This window comes from Gavialis gangeticus, unplaced genomic scaffold (assembly GCF_001723915.1).
Source record: "Gavialis gangeticus isolate Ggan-Ray unplaced genomic scaffold, GavGan_comp1, whole genome shotgun sequence".
Lineage (NCBI taxonomy): Eukaryota > Metazoa > Chordata > Crocodylia > Gavialidae > Gavialis > Gavialis gangeticus.
Window position 1 is genome coordinate 6,243,787 of NW_017728995.1, and position 22,506 is coordinate 6,266,292.

The window sequence follows — 22,506 nt, forward strand, 5'->3', positions numbered from 1 at the left end:
ATTTACAACAGTGTAACTGAAGTTGGAGCCTGCCTCTCTCTCTCTGCAGATGGCAACAGTTGGCCTTTCTTGACTCCCCATTTGTACACAAAGGTCTACTTTTTTTCAGTTGACATTTCTGTAAATCTTGGGGAAGTAGTAAAGCTGACTTACTGGCAGAGAATAAATATTCACCTCAAGTGCACTTTTTTTTTTTCATAACAACATGTTTTTCCCTTTCTGAATTCTCCTTGCAGTTTACTATCTTCCCAGCTTTTACAGTCACAGCTGAAAGAAGATGTGTGTTGTGGGGAGAGGACATATTTAACAAAATACTCGTCAACTAATTTTGTGTTCTGCCAGTCCCTTCTCACGTTTCTGTTTAAGCGCATTAAAGAGAAGCTCACAAGTAAACATTGTATTTGTTATTCTCATTTTTAGTCTTGCCCCAATGCTAGATATTACTGTTTAGGGTGGTGTTCCTGTTCTGCTTTTTGTCTTCCTGAATGAGCACCCAAAACTCAATCACGTGTCTTATTGCTGCACTGTTGAAAACCATGAGAGAACTGCCTTTCTCTGAGACTCATTGCAATTAATTGGCTTTATTTCACAGCCTTGTGTTACCTGATGGCAACATTTTTGCAATGACTTTCATTTGAGGTGTGGGTAAATATCTTTTGAGGAAAGAAATATCTCCACGTGAGCAGAAGACTTGAGTCAGGACTGCTAAACTCTGTTCTTGGCTTGGATATTGAATCTCAGTAGCAACTCCATTGAGTTTTGGTTGAATTACTCTGATTTGCACCAGTTTGAATTTGGCCCTTTCTTATTTTAATTAGTTACTTCAGTGTGAGGTCCAGATGCAGTCCTCTTAACCTCAATGGGAAAACTTTCTCCCAATGTCATCTGATCTTCTTCTAACATACACAGGGCCTGATTCAAAGCCTGTTGAATACACTAGAGAGAGTCCTATAAAATTCAGTTGGCTTTGGAGTATGATTTTGCTATGTCAAGTTACTGGTACTCATAGACTGACCTCATCATGTGAGGAGAAAATTGGCCTTAACATTGGAGTTTAAGTGGTAAATCTTGAGCTGTCCCTCTGCACTGAGCTGCATTTCAGTGTATGACTTCATACATCTATTAGCTTTGAATAAGGCAAACTAGGACTAACTGTAGACAATGGTGGGGCTACCCAGAAAGTATGAATACACAGCCAGTATTCTCATGACTTACATTGGCTGAGTTCAGTTTAACCAACCCTGCAGATTTGTATTTGCTTGAACACCCAGTTGTCTAAAAGCTATTCACAGCAACTGTTCACTTGCTGTTTCGGGGAAGTGTGTGGCTTAGTCACTGAGATGAAATTAAGTTGCCTACTTTTAAGATGGTGTGTTTTTAGTTTGCAATCTTGCCTGATCACAGCTGTTTGTTCTGATGGGAACTCAATTTCATTTCCTGTTCAGACCTGTGTTAATTGATTGCATCTTTTTTCTGAACTCTGCTCTGTTCATGACACGTAACTGAACTTCAGAGTAGTCTGTAAAATCCACATATAGCTTCAGAGTCCAAAAAAAATTTTCCTCCTAATTTTGTGTTCTTGCATAGTGTATACAGTTGTATTAATGTGATAAAAAGAATAGTGTACAGAAGAAGAGCTACTTGCTAAAACTCAAAAGGCAAATAAGAGGAAGAAATGGGTTGAATCCATGCTACCTTTCCACCTATTTACCAGCTCCATTCACTTCCCTCTCCCCTTCCCATTCCATCCAGGAAGAGCACACACCAATCACAAGTGCTTCCTCAAACTGATGAAGGGTGTTAGTGCCTGAAAGCTTGCAAAGAAGAATTATTTCCAACTATTTGAGTTAATCTAATAAAAGATATTGGATTTATTAGAATTGTGTCTGCCTATGTCCTTAGATCAACACAGCTACAACCTATACTCCTATCCCAAAATGAATTTGGCCCATTATTTTAGTAGGTTATCTTCCTTAAATGATTAACCTTTGTTTTTAGTAGGTGCACAAGATGTTGTAGTAGTTGGCTTTGTTGTAACTTTGTTGCATTCTTTTCTCTAGTGCATTGGTGCAACTTAATAGAAGTCAATGTTATTTTAGGGTAGGGATGACCACATGGTATGTGTAACATATTCAGTTAAGAGTGTGAGGTCCTCTGTGAAGATACAGCAGTGCTTGTGCCAGAGAGTCCAGGATGCTTACTCTTTTAATACAAATAAGCAGCCCAATTTTATAAAGGAGGATGATCAAGTTGGCAGTCAAAGAAAAGGACAGTTGCCAGCTCTGCCACTGATTTGATTTGCCAAATGACTTTTGACAAGTCAGTCAAGCTTTTCCATGCTTCAATTTGGAAAATGTAAAATGGGGGTGATGATGTCTGCCCAATCTCATGCGAGTGTCCTGAGATAAAGGACTGCACCAGTGGCTGGAGACTGTAAGATTCTCAGGAGGAAGGTACTGATAAACCAAGAGATTTCAAATATGAATTCATAGTGTTAAAAACATTCTCACCTGTTTGTGGTTTAGAGTTCTTTGCCATAAAAGAATTGCTCTCATTTTTCTGTACTCAAAAATACAAGTGAAAACTAAAAGCTGGTGTTTCTGAGTGGTGCCTTGCATCGAAGAAGGTTGAGGACCACTGGCTACATGCTCATGCAGGGACTCATTCCTGCTCCACCATGCAAGTTGTCTTCCATACAGGCAACAGTTGTAGTTCTTGACCCAACAGCATGTTTGAATTGGGCTTCCTATCTTCCTAAACTAGTCTGCACCGTTGCTTTCCTTGCAGTTCCCACAAATAAATGTTGAACAACATTGACTGGGGTGATCCTGCTGACCCCAGTGCTAGAGGATAGGCCTTGACATAATATCCCTATGGATGGCATCAAAGTGTGGAGAACAATATTCTATGGAGTTTCTTTTGGGGATAGTTCAGGGAGTGGCTGGAAGAACCCACATCCTGCTTGTTCTACTAGACTCCACTGTTCCAGTCCATATACCAGGGCTGCCAATTTCTAAGCTCCTGGGGGCCACGCCAATAGGGGCTGCATCAGGAACATCATGGGTTACCTGGCCATGCAGACACTCCCACCTGCTGTCCCATGTGTCTATACCCAACTCTTCCCTCCCCTACCCTGTCATACTATATGGGCATATTCCCTACCTTCCCACACGCACTCCTTGCTGAAATATGTACCCTCATGGGCACCCCAAGACCCCCTGCTGCATTATGTGACCTCATGGGCATACCCAGTACTGCCCTATGCGGGTGTGATTTCTGCCCCCCCCCCCAGCCCCAAACAACTACTACCCTCCCCATATACATCACTGGCTCAACCTCAGCTCCCCATACTGCTCCTCATTAATCTGCCTCCTGGGGAGAGCGGTGGCTGGATGAGAGCCCAGTGGTTGCGACCTGGCCTCCTGTGGGCTGCATGTGGCCCATAGGATGCCAGTTAGACAGCCTTGCTATGCAAGGTTATATACCTGCTATACAAGTGACCTCACCATGGTAATATTTTAGCACGCTTACCTGCTGAGTACTGTTCCACATGCAGTGCTGTGCTCCTGGCCGTGTGCAGCAGGCTGTGGCTGGACTCTGCGTGTGTGGCCCCTGCCTCAGACAGACTTTACAGACAACTACTTACCTTTCAGAGTAAAACACTGTTTTCAGTCCAAGGCATCTGCTAGCCTAAGTTACAAGGATGCTAAACATAGATAGGGCTTATAGTTGGAGCTAATTACCAACTCAGCTACAAATAAACTCTCCACAGTTACAGAAGTATGGGGAAGGTTTACTGTAATTCGGTCTATTGGAACAGTATAGCACAATGTTGTAGTTATTATGGAAAAGAATAAATTGACCTTTTCCTGCAGCTGAAGTTGGCTGAAAAGCTATTAGAAAAACAGAAGAAGACAGCTTTTTGCCTCGTTAAATAATCTGTGCAGCCAAGTGTAGATTTTTTATATGCAGCCATTTTGCTAGATATTGGAAGGGTAACCCTATAAGTCTATTGGTTGCTAAGCAAGGCACTACTAAAATAGGCACACAGTGCAGTATATTCACCTAAGATAATACCCTCATGCAATCCCATCAGATAGTACTACTATGGTTCTACTTATCTTGTTGCATAGTTGAATGTATGTGTCAGGTTCTGTATTTTAGCAGGTTTAGGAACATCAGTCATGTATCAGAAGTCAGCTATGTTTCAAGTGCCTGTGAAATTTATTTATTTAAGCAGTGTTCAGCATTTATGGTTTTGGTCTTCCTTGAACTTTGATCACACGTTTAATGCTTTAAATAGGCTCCCAGTGCAAGTAGGTGGCCCTGAAAGAACATTTTGGGTGAAAAAGATGGTTATTTCTGTTTTCAGATTGTCCTGCGCTCCTTACAGTACTTGCGTTGACATAAACCTAGTGCAAACATCATTCTACTATACTTGGCAGTTGTTCATAATTATATTGCTATCAAGTTTGGTAGGAAAATTTGTCATCCAGCACTTTTTTATGAAAAAATATTAAATTATAAATATATTTGTATGAATAACTTGCTACATTTTTTTATTGCAATAGGTTTTGAATTTCATTGCATTTTGTTGGAAGGTTGAATCTTGTTGAAGGGTGAAGGGAAAGCTGTGAAATGTTTGGGAGTTTTTTTCTTAGGGTTTTTTTGTTGTCTGGGATTTTTTGCCTTGGAAATAGAACAAAATCGGAAACCATGCTTAGATTATAAGCTTTTGGGGACAGGAATTATTTTTTTGTTCTCTATCTGTACAGCTCCTAGCACAGTTGACCCCCAAGTGCCAAAGAAATACAAATAACAGTACTGTATTTTTCTTACCTATAACCTTTACCTTTTCCCCAAAAACTGGCTGGTAGAAACTGGAGTGCACATTATAAGCAAGGAAGTATGGTAAAATCAGGTTCTGCCAGTGGTGCTCAAAGGACCTGCTGGCTGGATCTGGCCTGTTGAGCTTCCCACAGGTCCAGGAATTTGACAGCAATGGGACTGGTGGCAACATTTAATTGCCATGGCTCTGGCAGCCAATTAATGCTGCCACCATTCCCCACCACCAGATTTCCAGATCTGTGGGGACGGCCCCTTCTGGTCCCCTGGCCAGATGATATGGCTCTGTTCACTGGATTGGGCTGGCGTACAGGTCCAGACCCATCACGCAGCCCCAGACCTGGCCCGTGAGGCCAGACCCATTACATGAGGAGTGGGCTTGGCTCCCTAGCTGCTGCTACTCATTTACTACATGGAAGACTTTTTTTCTTCATTCTGCCTTTCAAAAACCAGGTGCATATTGTATATAGAGGTGTGCTGTGCATGAAAAAATACAGTATTAAATGCCTTTTGTATTAAAACATAAAATGAAGCGAAGTAGCTCTTCCATGACTTCACCTTGATCTACATTTAAAATTTAGGTTGGTATGAACAAACAACAGCCCCTACCACAGAGTCCAACTGGTTTCATGTGGAATTTCACAAAGAAAATCACATTTATACTCCTGCCTACAACACATCAGATAATAGTACAGCTCAGTTTTTGAACAGAGATGACTTCCTCATGATTTCACGTATTGTTTTCAAATAATGTAGTTTGAAGCCTGTTGTTGTGGAACACACTGACTGCCTACCAGGAAGGTGGGGGGTTTTTTCCCCACTCCAGAAAATGTATGTATGTATTCTTCAGACCAACATTCAGTTTCAGCATATTCATACTGGTAATTTCTTTGGATTAATGTTGTTGTGGTTTTTTGTTTGTTTGTTTTTATCAATGGGTTTATTTTTATCACTTCCACTTGATCTTGGTTTTGTATACACTGTTGTTATCTATCTGAAATATAGAATATTACTCTTAACAAATGTTGGCTTCAGGGACATGTTTTATGAATCAGTGTGGGTGTTTTGTGCATTGATAAAACATGTGGTGGAATGCAAGATTCAATTAACTTATAAACATTCTTTTGCATGGGATGAATTATTGATGATAAAACACACAAGGTATTTGAATAGGCCTCCTACTCAGGATTTAGCTATTTGTCATGCACAGATTCTAACTGTAATGATTTCTCGTGCCATTAATAAATGCAGAGAACACATTGTTAATCTTTCTAAAGATTCTGTGCATTACAATGTCTTCTCAACAGAATTTGCATCGGAATCTGTATGCTCACATATGGCACCATTTAGAGATCAATATTTGTTGACTTGGCAAAACCTGATTTGCGTAGCAATAGATGAATTTGAAAAAGAAGGGGGCGGTCTTATGAGTTACTCTTATTGCAAACAATTATTCCTATTGTACACAATGAGACTGAAAGCTCTTAGTGAGAAATCGCGTGTCTCTGAAAGGGAATAGGTCCAGTCCATCCTAGATGTGCCTCCATGTTGATATCAGTGGACCTACAAAACCAGTCTGTCCCGGTGTATTTAGGAGCAAGTAGTTTGTAGAGGTACTTCATAATATATCCACTTATATTTTCCTCTTTTCTATTTTTGAAGCTTTAGGATAAAGAGAGAGCTAAACTAAAGCAGTATCACCAGTCTGTAATCCAAGTAGCATTGGACGAATTACCTAGAGTAGAAACTCCTGGGAACAGGACCAGTTATCCCTTCTTGTATGTCTTTGAAGATGTCTAGCACTTCATGAGACCAAATACAAATAAAAAATAACAGCAGGTCCAGAGGCGTGCCAAGCATCTGCACATCTCCCTGGGCATTCACAGTACATAGTGGGTGATTTGTAGTGCTTGGGAATTGACCTTTTTATTGTGATATTTTGATAGAATACCAATAGAATGTGAAAGCACACAGAACAAAGGTGTGGATAAGCTGCAGTCTTTCCTGCCTTTCTCAAGCAAATCACTAATTACAGAGTTTCAGTTATCCATATTTAAATCTATCACTTGTGTAAAATATAAACATTGTTATGGTTTCAGCATGCAGAGGTAGTTAAAACAAACAATCTGTCTATTCAAATGTTTCAGCCAGCAAAAATATGGCTCACTAAATGCAAAGAGGGAATATTTCATTTTGTGCTAAATGCTATGTTTATGATTTTCAGAAGATTATTTTATTCTGAGTTAATAGCTGCCAATGACAACTATTAAATTGCAGTAAGGTATAAATAGGTGGTAAGGGTAGAAATTTAATAAACCAAACAGCATTATCTGAGGAATATGCTAATCCTAAAGAAATGTGATTCTTATAAGAGTTGTGTTAAATCGCATAAGCACTAGCTGTCTGAGCTCGGAGGAATTGGTCATTATTTTATGCTGGCAGATGCGTGTATGCCTGCTGCATGCTTTTACGCCTGCAAAGCTGCCACATTGCACTCTGTTCTGGGAACCTGCAGAATCATTTGTTCCTTTGAATCTGCTTTAAGATCCAATTTGCTAATAAACCAATGACCTTTGAAGTGTTTCTCAGCTGGTTGGCTAATGATAGACTGAGTTTTAACAGAGCTGATTTTCTATATGGGTTTCTTTTTTGGTTAATGACATGGATGCTTATGGCAAATTCATTTTATGACAGTTTAAAGACAACTATTCTTACTACTGAAGAACGGCAAGCAAGTGCCTACATGCATAAATGCTATTATTTACTAATACTGGTCACATATCACACATCCCTTCTGAGATTTCTATGATAATATATAAATTATCAAGGAAAAATATTATATTACTAAACCCCCATGTATTTCCAAATGCGTATTTCACTTTGCAGAATGTAGATAAGATACTTTCCCTATTCCAAGGAGCTTAACATCCCAGGTCTAGATTTTGATACTGTTACTCCCAGGAGCAAGCTGCTAGTCAGCATGATTAAGGGTCCGATAGTCTAGCCCACACCCCCACGTGGAGCTATGCCCATCTGTAACATAACTGTGTTATGTAAATAAATTTGTAATACATTTATCAAAGATCTGGAGGACTTTAATGTGTTTAAAGGTTATCATCAAGGAGAGATGCACTTTGGAATTTCATAAACCACTTATTAACACTCATCTCCAATCTTTGTAGTGTATGATCCTCACTTAAGAAATCTCCTATAAATTCTGTCTGTGCTAAATTAGAAATATTGGTTGGGAATTACTTGTACACAGCCTCGACTGAAGGTGGGATCTGAGCGCTTTCAACAAATAGCCTGGAACTTTGAAGAATTGCATGTAGGTCCCAACACCTGCAGACTACCAAGAAGTTCAGATCTAGATCAATCAAAATTTGAGGTTTGGGGCCATCTGTACTGTTCCCATGAAACTGGTCTCAAATAACGTGGCTGACTATTGTAGACGGCGTTGGCCAAGGACTGCTAAGTTAGCACATGGTTTTCAAAATGCTTTTTGTTTTCAACTGTGGCGCGTTTCAACACTTGCTCATCAAACAGTATGAGAAGCCACTTTTGCTAAACACAGTTAACACAGTTTCTCCATAATGGAATGTTACTTTTTTTTCCTTGAGGTAAAAATGGTAGTCTCAAACTCTCAATCTGTAGTACCAGTTTGCTCTCATATCCTTCTAAAAGCACTAAATCATTTTTCTATGAAGTTGCATGTTAGAGTGTTGATTTTGTAGCAGCAGTACAGCTAGCAGAACAAAAGCAAATATTTTTCTGCATAAGCTTCATAATAGTGAAATCAGTTTTCCTTTTCATATTATGCCAGTCCTTTTCTGCTGCACTTGTGATGAAAGATAATTGAACTCTCTGGTGGATTAGCAGCAGATGCTCCTCATCTGGAGACATTTACATTCCTTTTTTCCCTGAAGCACTAACTTTCACAAGAATAACCTTTTGAATAGTATTTGGCTGCTTCATCAAATATGGTTGTGTGATGTATTTGTTCAGATAGGGTGCTCCAAATATCAAGAATGTGTATATTTATCATTCTGTAACTCATCTATGATGAACAAATATCTCTGGAGTAGAAGCCTTTTTTCTTCCTGTGTTTAGACCATATTGCTTCACCATTGTCCTAAGAAATATATTCAGGTTTAGATTGCCACTAGCCCTTTCATGTGCATACAAGTGCTAGGGAGAAGGCAAGGAGCATTCCACCCCTGAGCTCTTCAACCAAGACCAATGATCCCTGAGACGGGAAGAGTGCAGTGATTATCCTCTCCTAGCACTCTTACAAAGGGTCTAGAATGAATGTGGGTTTGTCACTCCATACCTCTTCCTCCTCACTGACTAATCACAGGGAGGGGACCAACCTGCCTTCTGCAAAGGAATGGAGCAGTAGGTATCCATTCAGGAGCTCTGAAACTTCCTGACTGCCAAACTGCATCTCCACTATGAGACAGCCATATGCCATACGAAGCCCTGCTTTCTCACAGTCTGGCTCTAATTGTCAGGCCCAAATCGAGCCCTCTTACAGCACATACAACCCCTCTGATGTCCCTGTGGCTCTGTGAGAAATGCGTACAGAATTTTACATAGAGTGTTCAGAATTCTGCCTTGGTTTGGATTACCAGTAGCGGATAAGCATGGTGCTGCGGAGACGTACTGCAGTAGCTTTGTTTCTGATGCCCTGAATTGTTTTTGGATGGGTTCAATATTGAGAATTCTTTATTTTGATTCTTTCCAGGGGACACGAGTTTTGGGTGGATTTGAATATTATGAAACTGTATGAAACAGCTGAATTTGACCAAATGCGGAGGCTCTCCACACCTTCCTGCACTGGATCCCCCTCCAACTACTATACAGTTTGGAAATACTTCTGCAGGGACCACTTTGGCTGGAGAGAGTACTCTGAGGTATTTGAACCTTCCCAGAAACCTGCTTTTAGCCTGAAGCCCAAAAGTTTTAGAAGTGTATATTCAAGGATTTTACATATAATTCCTTTGTAGCCCTTTTGCTAAAATAAATAAATAAATAAATAAATAAATGGTACCCTCTGCACGTTGATTCTCTTTCAGGGACCAGTGCTCTTCATTGGTAGAGGGATGCATGCTTTTCACTTCTATTATGAATCAAGTAATGTGTAACAGACCTCAGATGTTGCTTCAGAGAGATCAAAGTTCTCCCAGTATCATCTGGGTAAAAGCCCTCAGCACAACAGGACTCTACAAGTCCAGCTGCAGAGTGGGAGTTTAGAGGGAGTGGGTGTTTGAGTGGAAGGAGTTGGGGCTTGGCTAGCATTTCTACCATTAGATAGAATCATTAACCAAAACCCAGAGGTTTTTTTCAACTGCTATCCAAAAATTGCAGTAGCAGCTGTGTGAGATCACTCAGCCCCTGTGGATAGGTTGGCCCTTTCATTTTCATTTTGCCCAACCCCATCCTGTGTATAGTTCCATGCCCAAACTCTTGCAGTTCGCATTAGTCACTTGGGGCAGGATAATGACTTTCATCTTTTGTGTTCAGTCGTATCATTTAGGCTTCTGCACTGGAGGAACTCACACAGTATTGTAGTGCCAGGTTATCACATCAGGATAGCATCTCAAGGAAGCAGAATCCTTTTTAGATTTCTTCAGCATGCAGAAGCAGAACACGTACTCAGGAAGTGCAGCCTGCTCTTGCCTGTATGCCCTGTTCCTTTTGCATATCTGCACAACAGCTGAGGACAGTGTGGCCCTGTTGGATTCAAGTCATTTTCAGTTTGAGCAGAAGTCATTATGGTTGCAGATGACTTAGGGTTGTTCCAGTAAAAATAGGGAAATAACCACAATTCAAAGAGGTCAGTAAAATGGGTTGAGCCACTGAGTCTTCACAGTGCTTGCCTCTTCTGAGAGTGCAAGGACTCAGGAAGCAATGTTTTCAAATTCCCCTGCTAATCAGAGAATGAAACTAGTTGGTTCCAAGGGTGCACCAGAACCATCAGAACTGCAGCACTTTGCTCATAGGCATTTTATATTAGTGTGTTTTCCTTCTTTTTTCTTCTTTAGAAACCAACTAAAACTGTAGAAAATGTATGTAAATATTAGGGTCCTTTTTGAAGGTAACCAGGCAGTTCAGTGTTATAGTTGGCCTGCAGAAAGTGCAATGAAATGAGGACTATGCTTTGCTCAACTTCTGCTTCCCAAATGACCTGTGATAATATGTTAAATGTGGGAAGCTGCCTAACATTTACTGTCAATTTTAAAAGCAAGTTTGGTCAAATTTGTTAGTTTCAGGGGAGTATGGCTTACTCCTAGGAAACTCTTCCCAGTTTGATTAATTCTTTGCTCAAAAAAGTCACTTTGGGAAAGAATATGAATGGTTTCATGTCAGGTTTTCTATATTCTATGCCCCATCTTTAACACTGACTCCTAGTATGATCTTCTGCAAATCATGTATCCCTCCTCTGCAGTGTCTCGTTAACTCCTCTGTAAAATGTGAAGAATATTATTTTTCTCACAGGGGTAATGAGACTTATTTAACATTTGTAACACACTTTTAGATCCTTAAATGAAGGACATTTTGAGTGCAGATCAATGACATGAATGAATAAAAATATGAAGAATTTATTACACACAATAATTCATTTTAGTACTGCTTCTGCAACAGACATTTAAGGTAGATAATATAATTTGTAAAATACTTTCCCATTTCTCTCTCTACTGTAGGTGTAGTAACTGAACACAGCAGTTTCACTTTTATATTAAAAAAAAGTACAGAAGCAGTGGAAGATGAAAGCAATGTTAATTATTTCACATTAAGTTGCCATAATGTGAAATTAAATAAACATACTCAGTGATTAGATTAGGAAGGAAATATCAAATACTTAAATACATAACAGGGAAAACTAGTCAGGCAGCAGTGCTGCACAAGCGAATTTGGGGGTGATAGGCTGGATATGAGTTAAGAATATATTGCCACTGCAAAAAATGTAAATGTTTTTCTATGCTATATTAACATTGATGTTGTACCAAGAGTAGCTGAGAAGCAAGTATTCTGCTCTACTTGACTTAGTGGGGTCTTAGCATTTGGGGCACTACACTTTAAAATGTTGATAAAAGAAGAATGGTGTGGATACAACAACAGTCTACAAATATGTAAAGTCTTGCTATGAAGAGTATGGTAACTGATTGTTCTTCTCCATTGTGGATAAGAAGTAATTGGCTTAATTTTCAGCAGGAGAGATTTAGGTTAGATCATTTGAAACAACTTTTAATTAAAAGGATAGTTGGGAGAAATTGTAGAATCCCTGTCATTACTAGTCTTATAAGAGCATCTTAGACAAACATCTGTCAGGGAGGGTCTAGGTGTATTTGAAATTTGATCATGTTTCAGAGCACAAGGATGGACTAGATTAGTGGAAGCCAACCTTTTTGGCAGGTTTGCCACAGGGTAGGCTCCTCATCCTTCTCAAGTGCCACTCCAGTCCCTTTCCCCTGCTTGATTTGTTGTTCAGTTTTCTGTTTCGTCCCCGTTGTCCCTGCCCATGCTCTGCCCTCTGAACTCTTCCATACTCCCCTTTTAATTTGTTGCTTTGCTTTCTGTCTCTTCCTCCTCGCCACATGCCAGACACGGAGGCTGCCTGCGCCACTTGTGGCGCACTTGCCATGGGTTGGCCACACTGGGACTAGATGACCCCCTAAGGACTTTGCAGCCCTTAAGTTCTGCAACACTATAAATTACTTTGCCTGCCTTTCTCAAAACAGCCTGTTGTACGATTGATAGAAGAAGCCAGCTGCCGGGGGCTGAAGGAGGTCCGGTTTGTTACCTGGCACAATCAATATATCTTAAATATCAAAGATGGCTTCCAACAAAATGCATGTTTCCGAAGAGAAATCAAGAGGAGGCCCCTCCTTCGCTCGTGTGTCGTGCTGATGCCATTCTTACAGTAAGTGTCTTAGAGAGATGGAGAATTTACTTTGAAGCATATAATTTAATTAAAAGGTATCTTCAACATAATTGCCTTTCCTTCTTTAAGATGCCACAGGGAATTTATCATTATTGGCTAGGCCATCGGTAGAACTAGTACCTATTTCTAATTTCTAACACTAAGAGTCACTTCAGGTAGCTAATCTCAAATTGACATACTTTTATTTTCACCTTTGTGGGTTTTTCAAAACAGGAAAAAAAAACAGTTGTTCTTTTCTCTATAGATATTGGCCCTGATTCAGTAGGGCATCCTTTTTTTTAAAAAAAGCTGCTCAAGCACACACTTAGTTCACGTGGAAAGGAGTGGACCTTTACTATATACTTAACTAAGCATGTGCTTAAGTACTTTCTTGGTCAGGACCCCATAGGGCTTTCAGCTGGAAAGTTGCAAAAGCTATTTGCACGCTTCACCAGCAGACTTAAAAAAGTGTGGATAACTTACCCCCACCTTCACCTTTAACTTAGTGCAGCTGCCTCTTAACGTGTAATTCTGCAAATGTTTCAGAGTCTGTGGCAAGACTGCTGAGCATTTCAGATAAGGAAGCAAAGAATAACTTTCAGAATTATGTTTAAGGTAGTTTCTCTGACTTTCATGCATAATTTGTAGATGTGGGCCTGGATTGCATGTTCACTGTAAAATAACTTAAGTTGCTTAAGTAAAAGCAGTAGTAAAATATATCAGTGTCAGTGCTAAAGTGAGTGTACAGTGTTTATAGCAGAAATTGAACTGAGCTATAACATTCAAAAACTGGAGGTACATTCTATTTTTTCCATGTGTTTAGAGCTGAGATTTTGATTCATGCCTTTGTCTATGAAATAGGTATCTGCATACTGTAATCCTTGCAGCTGGGTAAAATTTTAAATGATTGATTAGTAGTTGGATCCCAACAGGTGACAAGCAACCCCAGCTCTTGTCTTATGAGACATGTGGCTATATACTCCCAAGGTCAGGCCAATAATGCAGAACACTTCCACATAATACAATAATTGTGTTTGAAATAAAATGGGCAGCTTTAAAAAAAATCATGGGAGCAATGTGAAGAAATAGTCTGCAAGCACAATTCCTTTAATGGCCTTTTCAGGCCTCACTCTTCATTAATGAACATGACAGGGCAAACCTCTGAAGTTCCCAATCCCTTTAAGTCAATCAGAGTTTTGCCTCAGTAAGGATTGTAGAACTGAATCCTGTGTCATGAAGTCTGCCATTTACACTCAGGAAAGCAGATGAGCATTAATGGAAAACAGTGGCCAAAAATACAGGGGATATAATTGGAAGAAACTTAATCATTTGTGAACTGGGTCTGCATTTTAACACATTTTCCCCTTGAGTGGCCAATTTTTCCTGTTTTTCCTCCTTGGAAACTATTTTTAGCTTGTAGGAAAAACCTATTTTTGCATTGTCAACAGCCTTGTACCTGCCTTGTACGTATTGGGAAAGAGTATGAGAAACATTCTGTTTTCTATATTCCTGGAACCCCTTGTGTTAAGAACCAGGCACAGCCTTGTGTGGGAGACCAGACAGTGCTCTCTGCCAGAAAGCGGAGTGGTGCTAAACTACCTGAAAGGGAACTAATCCTGAATTCCTATCTAGCACACGCTGGTAATATCACCAGGCCTGCAGCTATGCGGGGTGTAAAATACGGCAGGATTTAGTCTACTGTTTCTAGAAGTCAGTATTTTTGGAAGTGTTACATAGTATCAGCAGTGTCAGATACTGTAAAGTAATTCCTGGATACATTGTTTCTACTGATTTAGCCTGAGGGCGTTCAGTCTCACAACTGGATGACATTGTGAAGAACCAGCCTGCAGATTTGTCCTTCCTGCTACATGCACTCTGATGCAGACTAAAGCATTTGAGGCAAAGAGGGGCAAGGAACCTCTTGATTCAGGGCCAAGAGTAGAAGAAGGGCAGGCCAGCTGCCCTGAGAGAAGGCCTGTGCAAGTGGGGACGGTTGTAGGGATGTAGGAGCTTGACCTTGCATCTGTTTGAACAAACATCTGGTATGTATCTGGACTCCAGAACATTTGACTCACTCAGAATCCTTATCCTAATGCAAATCCTTATTTCACCCCAATGCCATTACAACACTCCAGGGTTTTGGCAGCTCCTACCCCTTGTCCCTAGCGCCCAGTTAATGTGGAGAATCATGCTTGGCAAAGGTTTCACTGTGGCAACTATGCACTTGTCACCTTACCAGATGAATAATATCTGAGGGGCTCCGTCCCGTCAGACTCCCTGCATTTGTTTCTTCAGGGTGTTACTGACTGATGGACCTTTGCTATGGGTCCTTGCACATCAGAGCTACAGATGTACTTGAAGTTTGCCAGATTACTGTGCACTTCTCTGCTTTTCATTGTCTTTGATCAGCTGGGACCCTGTTAAAAACAAATTTAAAAAAAAAGTTATGGTTTTCAAGAATAATTAGAGATGAAGCATTCCTTGTTTTATTATCAAATCAACTGGGGGCAAACTTGCTCACCCATCAAAGCCCAAATGAGGAACTGTTGCATTGTAGTCTTTTTGATTAGAACTCATAAAAATGCCATTTTTGTGATCTCACCAGCACAGCTGGAAACATTATTGTCAGAGTCCAGTAGTTAGGAACATATTGTCCTCTTAGCAAAGGGGTGGAAGTCATTAGTCTGACTGACAGCTCGGCATGCTGGGCCAATCAAAGAAGATTTAACTGCTGTGTTAGGGCTAGAATGCTCATTAGCTCACTGAATTGTTATAGCATCATAATTGTGAGGTGAAAGTTAATTTGTTCAGAGCCTCAGAACAAGTAATGGTTGGAAACATTTTTAGTTCCAGTCTTGTGTGGGGAAAACTGAGAACTGTAAAAGGCAATTGGAGAAAAAAAAACAAACTTGGACTTCACTTCCAGTTTATAAGAATTCTGATTCTAATCTTGGGGAAAAATAAAAACCCAAGGTGTTTTCCTTCACATCCAGCTGCCCTTTTGCTACTGAGACTGTTGTACTGCAGCATAAAGATGTGGTTCTGAGAGGTGCTGAGCACCCACAGCTCCTTTTTGTTTTTAAATAATGGTCCAATGAGAGTTCAGCATCCCTGTGGGTGACATCTTAATGCCTAGATGGACAGCAAGATCTCCAGATTATGTTCTGTGAGATTTCCATTCCCTGTTGGAAATGCCACTAATTCTTAATTCAGTAATTCAGACCTGATAATTCTTACAAATAAACCAACAGTATCATGTTTTACAAAGGGACAGCAGTGTGCTATAGGGGGTTGTATAGTTGAGGCTGTTCTATACCACTTCACTAGTTCACTGTGATGTCCAGTGTCATTAAAGTCAGCATTTGCCTACAGTCACCATACAGTGAGATCTGGGATTACCATGTTTTTTCCTGTATATTTAAAACAAGAGAGAAACTTGGAATAGGTTACTTGAAATAGAAATAGCACTAAATGTGTAGTAACCATTGATAAATGTTGACTTTTAATGGCTTCCCTGTATTATAAATGCTTACAATTAATTTACTCTTGTCAAAACAAATGAACAAAGTACATTAAGTGATGCAATGGTTTTATTGTTTTTGCTCACTTACTCAGTAATCCAGAACATTTGTTAATCTGCACCCTAGTCATTAGGGTGAATTAGTGAGGGTCTATTGTAATCTTGTTACCCACTGACCTTTTGATCATAGGAGCAAAAACACAACAAATAAACCCGCATCATAGTATTTCAGACAGATTCAGAAATTGTTATGCAGAAGAATGTTTACAATCCATCCTCTGGTTTTCCTTTAAACTATATGTGACATCAGGTGTCAAATTCTGAACCCAGTTAACCTGTTATAAAGAAATCCAGAGTTGAAGTCACTGAAGCTTCTGTAGATTTTTATCACCGTAACTGAGATGAGAGTGTGGTTAGTGGTTCTCTTTTTCAACACTGTACATCTAAGATCTATGTGAGGTAATAGTTTTAAGTGTAACTGTACTCTGCAATGTATCTCTTTAAAAATGGCATAATGTCAGTTAACTGCCTTTTTAGGACCCAAATCCAGTCTGATCAGTTTAAAGGTAACTTTTTCAGAAAGTTATCCTGAGCTCTTCATGGCTCACACTGCCAATAAGAATGAATCTGCAATGAGAACTTAATTAATGATTCTGTTCATAATGCTCCCTCTCCCATAATTACCTTGGCTTTGCACTGTAAGCAGGTGTAAAAAGCACAGAAACACAGTCTAGTCTGCTGGAGTCCCAGTGGGAATGCAAAGCAATGGATTAAGGAAGGAATTCCTAATTTTCTGGTAGAACCACACTACAACAGAAGGAAATTCGCTCCAGTTGTGTTGTCTTCTGTTAATTCTTTGACAGTCTTTGTAGTCCAATAATAAACATTATATAAAGATGTTACAAGGAGTTGAATCTGCTTGCTATTCCCCTGCACCAACTCTGACCAAAATTCAGGTATATATCAAGTAAAGCAAACAGGATTCGACCCAGATGTAGACAAGATGCTCAAATAAGTTATTGCAATATTGCAAGCTCTCATGTCCCCCCTTCCTCCAATATGCAGATTTTTCCCATTTCAGCAGTGATAAGTTTATAAAATAAAATCAACTACTTAACAGGCCTGATTAATACAAAACTACTCAGATTAGGAGCTAGTTACACAGCTGTACCTTGTGTATCTTAACACTCTAGGGCAGTGGTGCCCAACTCATCTGGCCCCTTAGGCGTGTAAGACCACATCATCTGGTCTGCAGGGATCCCCACTGGTCCAGAAATTGGGCAGTAGGATGAGTGGTAGCAGCATTAATTTCTATGGCTCCAAGAGTCCTGGCCAATAATGTTGCCACTGCTACCCTCGTGCCAGATTTCTGGACCCTTGAGAAGCCTTACAAGCTGAATTCATGTCATGGGCCGTATCTTAGTCACTCTGATCAAAGAGATCTAGGAGATCAGAGACTTCATAATCTTGCAAACACCAAATTGCTTATTCATGGTTCCTGTTTGCTTATTGCCTTCACTGTGGCCTGGCCATAGAATCAGAAGAAAGCGTCAGTATCTACTTCCTTCTCCCCTGCTACTTCCATATGGAAACTGGACTATGATAAGGTCAGATGCTTGTCTGGAAAAGCATCATAGTCTCTAGTGGTTCCACTGACTTCAGCTGAACTACAGTGACTAAAGATCTAGTCCTCTAAGTTCAAAGACATAGAACTTGACTTTCTGATGCTATTTGGATGTCAGCGGGCACATCTACATGTTTATTGATGTGCCATAGTTACTGCACATTAAGTCTGGCATTGGTTTGAATGCTTAGGATTAAACAGATGAACTACCTGGTATGTTCTTTTTAAATAGGCTTTTGAGCTATGTAATTTGTGGTGTGGCTGTCGGGCAGCAATTGTTTAAGAGATCTTGTTGACTAATAAATACAATTTGAAAGTATTGTATGTGGGAATGTTCAAGTACAAACTCTTTCTCTTTCCTAACCTAGGACTCTGGGTGGCAATCCTCCAGTTCCTTCTCCATCAACTGAACCAGTCCCTTCCCAAGTCTTCTCTCCAGCTGCTGTTACCTCTCCCAGCTTTTACCCTGAAACTTGGATTAATATGGATCCAACTCAGGACTTCATCCAAGTGCCTGTTTCTAAGGAAGATAAGAGCTATAGAACCATATATAATCTTTTTCACAAGACTGTGCCAGAGACCAAATACAGAATTTTGAAAATACTAAGAGTGCAAAATCAGTTTCTTTGGGAGAAATATAAAAGGTGAGTCAATACAAATGTTTTTTGTTTGTCATTAGGCTTCCACCTATAAAAATGGTAGTGTTGACTGTGAAATGTAAGCTAAGGGTTAAAGAGGATTCAGGAACATTGGGAAGTCTATTTTGAATAAACAAGATCTTGAATAATTTTGTTTGAAAAATAAACTCTGGTGTACACATATCTTACAAACGCTTGTTAAAGGAGGTTTGCATGCTGCAGATTGACATGTTTAGTAAAATATCTTTTCATAGAAACATCAAAACAAGTGCAAAATATCTAGATAAACAACTTCAGAACACAAGGTTGTTCTGTCACTGCAGAGCAGCCCATGTGCAATCAATTCTGCCTTTGTAACCAATGACTAATTCTTTTCTTCAAGTAATCTCTGCAGTAAAGAGTGACTTTTGACAGATGTCTTGGGGATTGGTGATGGGCCATAGAAGCTTTAATCTCTAGGTTGCTCATTCAAATCCAGATCAGTTTGGGATAATTGAAAGTTATAATTCCCTGGCTGTTCAGTCATGGAAGTTAAATGAATTTGTGGACTTTAATCCAGTTCCCAAACTTACCACCACAGTGTCAGTGAAGTTTAGGGGATTGTATGACCATGGAGACCGACTTATGGCCAAAGAGTAAAATTTATCCCAGCAGAGAGAGCCCCCAACAAAGGCTGTCTGTTAAGTCCTACTTAGGCACTCTTACAATGGTCTGAACAATACAAAGACATTTTACACAGGTGTCAATTTTGCCTTCCAAATGTGGCAAAGATAAATCAGGAAGTACGCAGTGCTGCTGCCTACATTGCTGTGAATAGCAAGAGTTTCTGTCTCTAACACCATCAGTCCAGCACTTTTCAAAAGCACTGGATTTACACTTTTTTTTTAAAAACAGAGAAGATCCATGTTAGGGTCTATGCAAATGCATTCCCATTTCCTCTAGTGTTCAAAAGGATCAAACTCTGGCATAAAGCATTTTTCATCCATAGATGTGCATTGCAAATTCATAAAACTCAATTCTTTTATTTTTATGCCAGGAAAAAGGAATACATGTCTAAAAAGATGACTGGGCTTGACAGAATCATGAATGAACGGCACCTCTTCCATGGCACCTCCCAGGATGTTGTGGATGGAATCTGCAAACACAACTTTGATCCCCGGGTCTGTGGGAAGCATGCTACCATGTTTGGGCAAGGCAGTTACTTTGCCAGAAAGGCAAGCTACTCTCATAATTTTTCCAAAAGATCCCCCAAGGGAGTTCATTACATGTTCTTGGCTAAAGTACTGACAGGAAGATACACTGTTGGCAATCATACCATGAGGAGACCTCCACCTGTGAACCCTGGTAGCATCACTAGTGACCTTTATGACTCTTGTGTGGACAATTACTTTGAGCCTCAAATTTTTGTCATTTTTAATGATGACCAGAGCTACCCTTATTTTATTATTCAGTATGAAGAAGTTAGTAATACAGTTTCCATTTGAAAAACCATCTATGCTGCTAAATTATTCATTCTGATAAACTCTTTATCTGACGTGTAGCAGTTTTTGTGAGAAAATATGGACTTAACAGAACACAGTAAAGTTACTGGCTAGGAGAGAAGGCTTTATTATTACAGAAAAAGAAAAAAAGAAAAGAAACTCTGAAGTGACCAATTGTGCACTTGCTGTTTGATTATGTATGTGCAAATTGTAAATATTTTCCCACTGTTTATAGCTGAAAAATCTATGCCTTTTGTTATAAAACACTGTTTATTTATGTTAGTAAATATTCATGTTTAAAAATCTTGTTTGTGCAAATAATTTAAATGATGTGTTTAGTGTATTGATTTACACTTGACTTGAAAATTGCTTGGGCTCTGATCTAAATCAGCAGATTCAAATAATTTGTACCCAAGAGGGTTAAAAGAATTGGTCATGGATCAAGCTAAACCACTAATTTTGATTGTTCAATTAATCTTGGAACATTAGGAAAATTCCACAAGGACTGGGAGAAACCAAGTGGTAAAGGGTCAAAATGGATGCCCAAATACATGTTAATTTGATTAACATTGATTCTTGCCAAAATTATGGAAAGGATGATGGGGATTGTAGTCCTTGAAGAATTAAGAGTAACAGCACAATCAATACAATCACCATGGTTTTCAGGAAAGTAAATCAAGCAAACCTGCTGTCATTTTGATAAGATTACACAGGAGCTGAACCAAAGCCCACTCAGGTCAGTGGCAAAACTCCCCATATTAGTGTGCATCACTGAATTGTTCAGTTAGGTTTAACTACCTGAGTCTATCACAAAACATTTCCTTCTGTTACATAGGTACATAGATCTAGATACATAGGTACATTTTTTAATGAAAAAATGGTCTTTAAACTAGAATCTGAAGTCATTTTAGAATGATGATTTGCATTTTATGAAAATCTAAATAATTAAACAATGACCATGCCTCCCTTCCACATCCTCTGAGCCTATTTTGTTTTGCCAGTCTCAGTTAATCCTACCAGTTTCACCTGCGTGACATGAACAGGCAGCAGTTCCATAAGACACTCCACATCCTACAGTTTAGCTAAATAATGAATGCATCTCAAGTGTATTAATCAGTGTTACTGCTCAGCATGCTCTCTTACTGTCCAATTAAGTCAGTCTCATTTCAGCAATGCAGTTCATAAAAGTGTCCTGGAGACACTCAGGGCCTGTCTCCACCAGAATTGTATGATGCTTGCTTGCAAGGTGATAGCTGTCACCCAGCTACAATTTACTCTGTCTTCAGCAGGGTTTGATAGAATTACCTTTTCTAGCAAATACGTAGCCCAAAGGCTTATGCCTTGGGTTCACAGTACCCTAGTATAACTCCATTAACTTTCACGGAGGTATCTCACACTGTTGTGAAACGAACATCGGGGTCCAAGTGCTTTGTGCTGCTGTGGATCAACATCAGCTTTCAGCTCGTTTTAGAAGTTTCCTTTGCTGCTTTGTCATCACCTCTGTGTGGCCCAGTAGAAGGTAGACTTGAGAGTTAGAGGCAAAAGGTGGCAAAAGGTTCTTGTGTCAGCAATGCCACATAGCTGTAATCCCCCTCCCCCAGAAATGCTTTGCTGCTGCCTAGGAAGGAGCAGCACCATCACATGGATAAGTTGAATGAGGGAGGTGGGAATCTAAGCAGCTGGCTCCAGTTAACTGCCAACCTCTTCAGACAGTAGGAGGAGAGCTAGCTCAGCCTCACAGAAGGATGAGACGATGCCTTAGGGAAAAACATTCGTGAGAGAGCTGGACTCAGGCTGGTGCCTGCTTCCTGAGGCGATACGGACTTTCCAAAGGTAAGAGAACTGCGGGGACTCAAAGTATGTTGTGGGGGTCGGGGAAGCTGCTGATAAGGAAGCACTGGGACAGTCCCTTTCAAGGTCATTTCTCCTCTGTAATACTTAAGACTGTTCTGGCCCCTGCAGCAGGAACCTGGTGGCACCGTCCCATTGCCCTACCAGTGCATGCATGGCCTGGAGTCTGAGCGACAGGGCTAAAGCTCCACATGGCATTGTCTCTTCAGAGAGCTCTTTCATCTGAATGGTGAATCACTAATGTTACAGCCTGCAAAGGGTTGTGGTAGCAGGAAGGTGCTTTTCTGTGGACCCAAAGGTGTGAATCTGAGCCCTGCTCTGGACTTGTACCAAAGACTGCCCCCAGTTGCACCCCAGTATAAACGAGTACCTGACCCTTCAGGCTGGTGAACCCGAGGCAGTAGGCTGTGACACTAGCCACACCCCTGCCTGGTGTGCTGTTGGGTAACTATGCTATAACAAAGGGCTGCGGGGCTTGGGCAGACCTCTCCCTGATGCTGCAGCCTCGCTGCTGTCTCCACCGTGTAACTGTCTAAACCCGGCTGCCTTTCTTGCCAGCACCTCTGGTGCCAGGCAGCAGCTGTCAAGACCAGGTCACCAGAACATGGGTGCACCTGTATGCA

The 22,506-nt window shown here is 40.2% G+C and overlaps 1 protein-coding gene across 1 annotated transcript in view; it reads left to right on the plus strand.

Moving 5' to 3' along the window:
* The window catches only part of TIPARP (TCDD inducible poly(ADP-ribose) polymerase), a 42,859-nt gene extending 21,855 nt beyond the window's left edge, over positions 1-21,004 (plus strand). The window contains exons 3-6 of the mRNA XM_019503188.1: positions 9,590-9,758; positions 12,588-12,769; positions 18,282-18,557; positions 19,588-21,004. Of these exons, the coding sequence (XP_019358733.1) occupies positions 9,590-9,758; positions 12,588-12,769; positions 18,282-18,557; positions 19,588-20,035 (1,075 nt within the window). The 3' untranslated portion in view covers positions 20,036-21,004. The remainder of the gene's footprint in view (positions 1-9,589; positions 9,759-12,587; positions 12,770-18,281; positions 18,558-19,587) is intronic.
* Positions 21,005-22,506: the final 1,502 nt, after the last annotated feature.